Raw genomic sequence first — 8,733 nt, 5'->3', positions numbered from 1 at the left:
TACTACCTACAATTATTATGTCATCTACATACAGACAAAGAATGACATAACCATCGTCTGTATTCTTGACATAAACACATTTGTCACACTCGTTGATTTTGAATCCATTTGACAACATAACATCGTCAAATTTCTTATGCCATTGTTTTGGTGCCTGTTTTAGTCCGTACAACGACTTCACTAATTTACAGACTTTCTTCTCTTGTCCTGGAGCTATCTTCCCTTTGTTAATGCGCAGGATGAACTCTCAATTCTTTGCTTTTTATGTTGGCCTCTGTTTTTTATGTGCGCAGTTTTATGATAAGTTCAACATCCGCTACAACATTGCTGAACTTCTTGAGTACCTGTGGCAAGTCCCTAGTCATCGTAATGCTTGGAGAAGGGTACAGAACCTAACCTACCTTATTCCACTTCATGATTTTTGACTTCAATATATTGCTAATTCTCTGCCTCCTTTTCACGTGTCTTTCTGCGCAAATATATCTTTTCCAGATTGCAAAGGAAGAGGAAAAGGGTGTCTATCTGAACTTCTTAAACTTCCTGATCAACGACAGCATCTATCTTCTTGATGAAAGTCTTAATAAGATTCTTGAACTGAAAGAGCTGGAAGCTGAGATGGCGAACACTGCTGAATGGGAGCGGCGACCTGCTCAAGAGAGGCAGGAGCGAACCCGACTATTCCATTCTCAGGAAAATGTCAGTATGCTTTCCGAGCCTCTGTTTCCCGGTCCCCTTCCAATAAACCATTGTTTCTTTTCCTCAATTTATGGGAAGCTTATCAAATTGGGCTTTTGCAGATTATACGTATTGACATGAAATTGGCGAATAAAGATGTCACTATGCTGGCGTTTACTTCTGAACAAATCACAGCTCCTTTCCTACTTGCTGAGATGGTAACAGTTTTTGCCTTTTATCCAACTTTTGTGTTATTGCTCTGATGTAGTGACAAGTGGTCTTGTCAAATCTGTTTTGGACATGTTTATTCCTTTTTTCAGAACTTATGATATTTTACATTTTCTTTTCCAGGTTGAAAGAGTAGCAAGTATGCTCAATTACTTTCTGTTGCAACTGGTGGGTCCCCAAAGAAAATCCCTTAGTTTGAAAGACCCAGAAAAATATGAATTCCGTCCAAAGCAATTGCTTAGGCAGGTATGCTATTGGTTTGCCCAATTGTCTGTTCTGGTAGAAGCAAACCTATATTTATGAGTTCCATCACAATGCGTTTACTGTTGCTATATGCTGTCCTCTTTTTAATTATTTACAGCCTATATCTAAAGACCTTGACTAACTAATTCGTTGTTTATTTACAGATTGTACAGATATATGTTCATTTGGCAAGAGGTGATACGGAAAATATCTTCCCAGCTGCCATTTCAAAGGACGGTCGATCATATAATGACCAGGTAATGCGTTTGAGGTGCAAACTCCATAGGAGTTCTCTTCCATTGACAATGTTGTGTGAATAAAATTTTGCTTGCCCCCGCTTTCTTCCAAATTAGTTTACTGTAGACAATCTAATGAGTAGAGCTTGCTTCAGTTGTTCACTGCAGCAGCAGATGTTCTCAGGAGAATTGGTGAAGATGGGAGGATTATACAGGAATTTGCTGAGCTAGGTGCCAAAGCTAAAGTTGCCGCTTCTGAGGCTATGGGCACGGAGGCTGTTCTCGGAGAGATACCCGATGAGTTCCTTGATCCAATTCAAGTACGTTTTCTTTCTTCTTTTTTTTCCCCTAATAAAATATTACCTACGCTTAGGATCCATACATGCTTTCCACAAACTTTATTGACAGGAGATTATATAGCGGTATTTTGTGACAAAAAGAATGCTGACAGTGTTTGTTTTCTTGCAGTACACATTAATGAAGGATCCGGTGATCTTACCTTCTTCCAGAATCACAATAGATCGGCCAGTCATTCAAAGGCATCTTCTTAGTGATAGTGTATGTCTTCATCTGCCACTAATTTTCTTATTATTATTTTTAAATACATCTCATTATGTTAATCTCTTTTTGCCAATTTGCAGACTGATCCATTCAACCGTTCCCATCTTACCGGGGACATGTTGATACCCAACACTGAATTAAAGGCGAGAATCGAGGAGTTTATTAGGTCTCAAGAAATGAAGCGACTTGGTGAAGGCTTAAGCACGCAGAGCTCCAAGGAAACTATACAAACCACAGATGGTCAAATGCTGATTGATTAGGTATTTAGTTTGGAGTGATGAGTTAGGTTTTATATTTTGGGAAGGATACATTATTTATTTCAATAGTAATTAATATTTTAAATGAGGATTGTAAGTATTCCGACGCCAATTTCACATGTTTATTCTTAGAAATAACATTTGTTCTTTCTGAAACACCCTGTAAAGTTTCTGCAATTTGATGTATAAGACGTTATATTATCGAATGGAATCGTCGTCATTCATATTTTTACTCCTTTTCAAAACCATGGTCCTCTTTTGATATTGAGTAAGGGGCCTTTTCAATTTCAATAAGGCTCGCGTAGAGGCGCTCACGTTTTTTGGCTTCCCTAAAATCGAATGTTTTTAAGTTGGTAAAGACCCACCCTTGTTTCAGTCAGAATGAGTACCCGGAACCATATATATATATGTATATGTATATGTATATGTATGTACGGAAATGATTTTTTTTTTTTTATAGTTGAAAGTTGTATATATGTAAATGATATTGTTGACAGTTACAAGTACTAACACTAAAGCAATTCCTTGCCAATATTGTTATGATTTTAACCAGGTAGACGTACGACAAATCAGCATATGCTATCCATTATCCTCGCGTATGGACAAACAAATAAATAAGAAAAACCAAAACCCTTAAAAAAAAAAAAAAATGAAGGGCGTAAAAGTGACAAAATATCATCTTAGCAATAAGTTAATTATTTTTATTATTTGTTTTTCCATCTGTGAATTGCGAGTTCTTGAACAAAACTGATGGGCTCTTCACCGCAAAACAGGAAAATTATAAATTGTTAATGTTTGGGGTCCAAAAGTGATGGATTTCTATGATTATCATTGTTTTAGGTATCTGGATAATCCTCTTTAAGAGAAAATATTCTTGAAGATGACACTACTCCCCATGGAGATGGGGGGCCGTGCCTGGAAAAGAGCTGGATGAGAGAATAATTTTGGATGAACATATAATATTAATTTTTATAACAGCCGAAGATGCACCCATCCCATGAGCATCAATATATATCTATCTATACGTGTATCGTGTGTTTGAATAAAATATTCAAAAACCTTGAAAAACTAAATTATCTATACGTGTATCGTGTGTTTGAATAAAATATTCAAAAACCTTGATCCGAAAAACTAAATAATAATAATACTAATAATCAAACTCCTCCTTACCCAACAACCTTATCATGATATCATCCCAAATTACAATTTAGACCCTCAATCTGATCTGGTGATCCAGTATTATGGCTCACGTTTTCACCTGCCTTTCCATTCCAAACCAACCTAATGCCCTTCTAATTCTATATATGAACAGAAAAACTACAAATCCATCTCCCACACATCAAGATCCAAAACATGTCAAAAACCACAGCAGACACCAAATCTCTCTATCCTCACATAGCTCTCATTCCAAGCGCCGGAATGGGCCACTTGCTTCCCTTTCTCCGAATCGCTTCCACGCTTCTATCTCGCAATTGCACCGTCACATTGATCACGGCAAAGCCAATTGTTTCCGCCGCAGAATCCTCCCACATCTCCGCCTTCCTCTCTCAACATCCACAAGTCAAACATGTTGACTTCCAAACTATACAATCCCACAACCCCACCGCAGATGACCCTTTCTATCTTCAATATGAGTCCATCACGCGCTCTGCTCACCTTCTATATCCCTTGCTGTCCTCTTCCTCGCTGCCTTTCTCCGCTATCTTCGCAGATTTTATTGTAGCTTCAAGTATAACGCCAATGGCCGCCGAGCTTGGCATACCAAGCTACATTATTTGCACCACCTCCATTAAATTCTTTTGCCTAATAGCATACCTTCCTGTACTTGTAACCGATCCTGCTAAACTTGGTAACAGTTCTACGGAGCTCATTATCCCGGGTTTAACCCCTTTTCCCGTATCAAGCATTCCTCCGCCATTCAAGAATCCAAATCACCTCTTCACCAGATGTTTAGCTCTGAACGCTAAAGCATTATCAAAAGCCGAAGGAATCATAGTGAATTCCGTTGATTTTTTCGAAAAAGAAACTCTTGAAGAAATAAAAAACGGAAGAGTTTTGGAGAACTCTCTCCCATCATTCCTCCCAATAGGGCCATTGGCATCATTTGAAATTAAGAAGGACAAGGGTGAGTACATGTCATGGCTGGACAACCAACCTGAGGAGTCTGTGGTTTATGTGAGTTTTGGGAGCAGAACAGCAATATCAAGAGACCAAATAAGAGAAGTGTCAAAGGGGTTGGAGAGGAGTGGACATAGATTTCTTTGGGTGGTTAAAAGCACCACGATTGATAAAGAGGACAAAGATGAGCTGAAAGATCTGCTAGGCCGTTCTTTTTTGGAAAGAACAATGAACAAGGGAATGGCAGTGAAGGAATGGGTGAGTCAAGAGGAGATTTTGGCACATACTTCAATTGGTGCTTTTGTGAGTCATTGCGGTTGGAACTCAGTGATCGAAGCAGCTCGGCAGGGGGTTCCTATGGTGGCTTGGCCACAGCATGGGGATCAAAAGGTGAATGCAGAGATTGTGGAGAAAGCAGGACTGGGAATATGGGAAAGGAACTGGGGTTGGGCTGACCAAGCTGAGTTGGTGTGTGGAGAAGAGATTGGGGAAAAGATTAGGGAGGTAATGGAAGATGAGAAGCTGAGGGAAAAGGCTAAGAAAGTAGGGGAAGAGGCTCGGAAGGCGACTAAGATTGGTGGGAAATCTGAGAAGGTGCTCAAGGAACTCTTGGAATTATTGCAGTAGTTGTGAGATCAAACTTCAAAGTATGTTAGTATTCGAGTATTGTAAGAGTTGTAACTCTGCTATTTTTAATGGATGTCTGTTTTAGCATTTTTAATGAGTCTTATTCATTTTAGAAGTATTAGAATTTTGAAGAAAAGCAAATAGTAACGATTCAAAATATAAATGACTGTAACTCAAAAGAACGACAACTACATATGTTAGTATAACAAGGGGAAGAAATGTTACAATCTGAAAATTGGGGCACGATGTTAACAAGGGCTATAGTTAAGGAAGAAAGTTTGTATTTCGTGATTAAGCCTTTAAAATGATCGTGTGACTCCGTACCCATAAAGAAAAGACAATTGAAAATGACTATAATGTTGGACAGTAGACACTACTATGTGACGGCGACATTAGCATACAAACAACAAAAGAGAGGAAATATCATCCAAGCAATAAGTCAGTATTTGACTGTTTTCTTTTTTCTTTTTCAACAGTGAATTGGGAGTTAATAGCAGGTTTTCTCAAACAAGTTCTGCAAAACAGAGGGACGTAATATTTTTCTCCTATACAAATTACACGATGAACATGAAAAATCCCAAAGAAGAGTGATACAAGAAAAGGCATGCCACCATGTCACCCCCGTTACATCAAATGTCAAACTGAGACCCTTTTTCTAACTCGAAAGATTTCTTGGGCATTCTTTTCTGTTCTTGGTGCAATAGATAAGAAATCAACTTGGTCACTTCTTTTAGGCATATTCCCAAGACTGAGTGAGACATGATTCTTGAGCACCCCCAAGTGAAAGCATACAAAAGTAGCACATCAAATTCATAGCTTTGGAGTTAGCATAGCTGCTTTCCGCTTGGCAAACTCATGAGCAATGCTGATTGAACTCTTGCGACGACGAAGGGAGAGCTCCGCAAGTAGAATTTGACGTTCTTCCATTGTCAAATCACCCTGAGAACCCTGTTGGTTTCCGTGCGACGGTTTAATGGAAAAATCAACCAAATTGGACGAAAAAGACTTATTTAGGCGGCCAACGAAAAGTTGTTACCGACTGCTGATAAGTTCAGTATGAAGACTAAACCGCGTTTCAAAGATTTTTAAAGTGACAAATTCGACGAGTTTTGTAACAAGGAAACTCAATGAGAAAATATCATAAAAGGGTAGAAAACTCAATTTGACTTATGAAAATTATTCTACAATCTTTGACAGGGTTCTATTGTCTAGTAACAGGAAGTTCAATCAATATCCAGTAGCAACCCACTGTTCCTCTTCAAGTTCCATAAATCCAAAGCGATCACTCACTTTTTGTCGTGCTTATAGTACTTGAAAATCTCTCTCTCTCTCTCTCCCCCACCTTCCTTTCATTGTAATACTACAATGCAGATCCGACAATCCCAGTGCCTCATCACTTTTTCCCCTACACAAAAATATGATGCAACCATTTAACAGCAACAACAACAACAAAAGAAGAATGAAGAAAATATGAGCATTGGCATTAAGCAGATTTTTAATCTCATAGGTAGCATTATTCTTCAACAAAAGAAGTAGAGTTGGGCATCGTAGCATTATTCTTCAATAATCTGTTTCCATACTCTAGTTGTACCCTAATTTGTTGTCTTTGCTTATTGACATCGATGTCTTAGGCGGTGTTATCATTATATACATACATATATACATATATATTCTTGCTTACTATCGTCGTTCATAGGTTAACGTCATTTTCGTAGTTATTGTGGTTTAAACATGTTGTCGCTTTCTTAATTTACTGTCGTTTAGCCGATATATGCCATTTTTAGTTGCTATAAAACTAACGACAGTGTAAAAGAGCAAATTAAAAAAATAAGAATTAATCTCTCAATGAGAGAGAGAAGAAGGAAAATCTCTCCATACACTAAAGTCATAATTCATGACTTCATAGTTCATACAGAGTACAGACACGGATCACTCGGGCAAGAGCTGTGAAAAGAAACCAGATTTTGCAACTTGCCATTTAAAACAAAAACTTGGAAAACAATTAGTATTTAGCCAATGATTGACATGATCAATTTTTTTGATAATCTTCTAACCTACCCTAGTAATACTATTAGAAAACTATTGACTAACTAATAGAAAACAAATCTACATTAGTTACAGTTCTTTTCGTTTTCAGATTGCTTTATGAGCAAACAAACGTAAATCAAACAAACAAACAAAAAAGAAGAAAGAGAAATTGAGACAATGAGCTCAAATTTTGGTTGTCACTTTTTTCTTTTTTTTTGGCTTTGCAAATTTTCGCCGTCCTCGCTCAATTTTATGATCTTATTTTTTCAGTACCTTATTTTGGCTGTGATTTTCTATTTTATTATTTTTATGATTATTATTACTAATGCCTTTCAACTTTAAGGTCCTTTTCAATTTGCTCCCCAAACTTTACAAGCTCACTTTATCTCATAAACTTTGAGTTGTTTCCCTTTTAAGTTTTTCTGTTGTAATTTCTATTAAAAATAAATTAAGAAAAAAGAGAATAATGCAATTTCATGGTTTTTCTGTTTGATTAGAGAATTATTTTGTCTCTCAATCCAATCCATCTCGTAAATGGACACCTAAGAATAACACATTGTCAGTTTAAACGTATAACATTAGTCCCATAACTAGCTATTTCGGTTTGTATTTCATAACACTTAAAAAAAACGACGTTTTTATTTTTCCTGTTTATATGGATATCCAAAAGAACATACCACGTCCACCCACATGGGTAGTGGCAATTCGATAGCCACGCGATTTGAGAGCTTTAAAGCAGTCTTCAATGGAGTCCCAAACCTCAATATCCAACCATTTCTCTGCACCCTTGCTAACATGACGATTTTCCCTATACCTGTTTGAAGAAAACAAAATAAAAAAGATGAAGCTTTGGTAATTTGTTCAACAATATCAACTCAGAAATTCTAAAACTACCACTTTCAAACTCCTAATCAATTGCGAACAAACACAGCACAGAAAACAAACAGCAATCTTTAATTATCTTTTCTTTGTACTCTGTTTCACCTCAGATGTCGTTGCACCTTTTGGAGCCGTCGCAGGAGACGACATGAACTGACTGAAATCCGAGAGCGTCGGCGGACCGAAACGCCGCCGAAACGTTCCCGAAATCGCTGAGCCCTTCGACCACCAAACAGACGGAGTAGCTCCTATTAGTCGCCACGTTCCTGAACCTCTCCATCCTCGATTCCATTATGTGCGGCTCCAGAGCCTCCACTACCTCGCCGCTGCTCAGGTACGCGTCTCCGCACTTGAACCGGTCCAGGTACGGGAACCACCGGCCGGTCCGCTGATCGGTGTCGATACGACGGTGTTCCATCTTCATCAGCCGTACGACGTCGTCTTTGTGCGTGAGCAAGTGCTCGAGGTTGTCCTGCATCGGGCTCTCCGGCGGTTCAATCTCTTCCGCTCAATCGATCGATTCCACTGAAAGCGAAGCTCCTTCGATCGAAGCGTAGGATCTTGAGAGGACTCTGTTCTGCAGTGCTCTTAACCCTACAAGATTGAAGAAGGTCGATTAGCAGACAATGAGAAAAATGAAGAGGAAAATACAGAGGAAGAAGGAGAGAACCTTGGGGAGAGGAAATGGAAGGAGAGAAACAAAGAGAGGGCGAGTTGTGAGGGGAAGATAAGGTCAGTCTACTGCTTCGGAGAGTAGAAGCCACGGAAGAAAGGGATGTACTGACTAGGGTTTTGCAGGCGGCCATTGTACAGAGAGAGAGAAAAAATGTGTTTGGTAAACACATAAAAATGGATTCTAGAGAATCTAAAAGCTATTTTTG

The 8,733-nt window shown here is 38.5% G+C and overlaps 3 protein-coding genes across 3 annotated transcripts in view; 2 read left to right on the top strand and 1 right to left on the bottom strand.

Moving 5' to 3' along the window:
- The window catches only part of LOC21403840 (probable ubiquitin conjugation factor E4), a 2,595-nt gene extending 198 nt beyond the window's left edge, over positions 1-2,397 (top strand). Inside the window, exons 2-9 of the mRNA XM_024177349.1 lie at positions 294-383; positions 493-696; positions 798-893; positions 1,027-1,149; positions 1,311-1,403; positions 1,538-1,702; positions 1,851-1,940; positions 2,024-2,397. Coding sequence (XP_024033117.1) covers positions 294-383; positions 493-696; positions 798-893; positions 1,027-1,149; positions 1,311-1,403; positions 1,538-1,702; positions 1,851-1,940; positions 2,024-2,203 — 1,041 coding nt within the window. The 3' untranslated portion in view covers positions 2,204-2,397. The remainder of the gene's footprint in view (positions 1-293; positions 384-492; positions 697-797; positions 894-1,026; positions 1,150-1,310; positions 1,404-1,537; positions 1,703-1,850; positions 1,941-2,023) is intronic.
- A 1,156-nt stretch (positions 2,398-3,553) lies between these two features.
- On the top strand, positions 3,554-4,945 carry LOC21403839 (UDP-glycosyltransferase 13). The gene has a single exon (XM_010091277.1). It carries the CDS (start codon positions 3,554-3,556, stop codon positions 4,943-4,945), a length of 1,392 nt encoding a protein of 463 aa, XP_010089579.1.
- Positions 4,946-5,460: 515 nt separating this feature from the next.
- Positions 5,461-8,724, bottom strand: LOC21403838 (tRNA (guanosine(18)-2'-O)-methyltransferase). Its single transcript, XM_024161135.1, has 4 exons — positions 8,523-8,724; positions 7,975-8,446; positions 7,651-7,787; positions 5,461-6,350 (listed from the first exon to the last, which is right to left on the bottom strand). The coding sequence occupies exons 2-4, from the start codon at positions 8,328-8,330 to the stop codon at positions 6,295-6,297; spliced, it is 549 nt and encodes a 182-aa protein (XP_024016903.1). The 5' UTR covers positions 8,331-8,446; positions 8,523-8,724; the 3' UTR covers positions 5,461-6,294.
- Positions 8,725-8,733: the final 9 nt, after the last annotated feature.

This window comes from Morus notabilis, unplaced genomic scaffold (assembly GCF_000414095.1).
Source record: "Morus notabilis unplaced genomic scaffold, ASM41409v2 Scaffold241, whole genome shotgun sequence".
Lineage (NCBI taxonomy): Eukaryota > Viridiplantae > Streptophyta > Magnoliopsida > Rosales > Moraceae > Morus > Morus notabilis.
Note: the sequence above shows the minus strand (reverse complement) of the source record. Positions and strands in the feature narration are given on the sequence as shown.

Excerpts from the sequence above, each read along its gene's own strand:
- LOC21403838 (XM_024161135.1), bottom strand. The coding sequence starts at position 8,330 with ATGCAGGACAACCTCGAGCACTTGCTCACGCACAAAGACGACGTCGTA. Across the intron at positions 7,788-7,974 it reads TCCTGCGACGGCTCCAAAAG|GTATAGGGAAAATCGTCATG; the intron begins GTGCAACGACAT and ends TTCTTCAAACAG. Across the intron at positions 6,351-7,650 it reads TACCCATGTGGGTGGACGTG|GGGAAAAAGTGATGAGGCAC; the intron begins GTATGTTCTTTT and ends ATTTTTGTGTAG.
- LOC21403839 (XM_010091277.1), top strand. The coding sequence starts at position 3,554 with ATGTCAAAAACCACAGCAGACACCAAATCTCTCTATCCTCACATAGCT.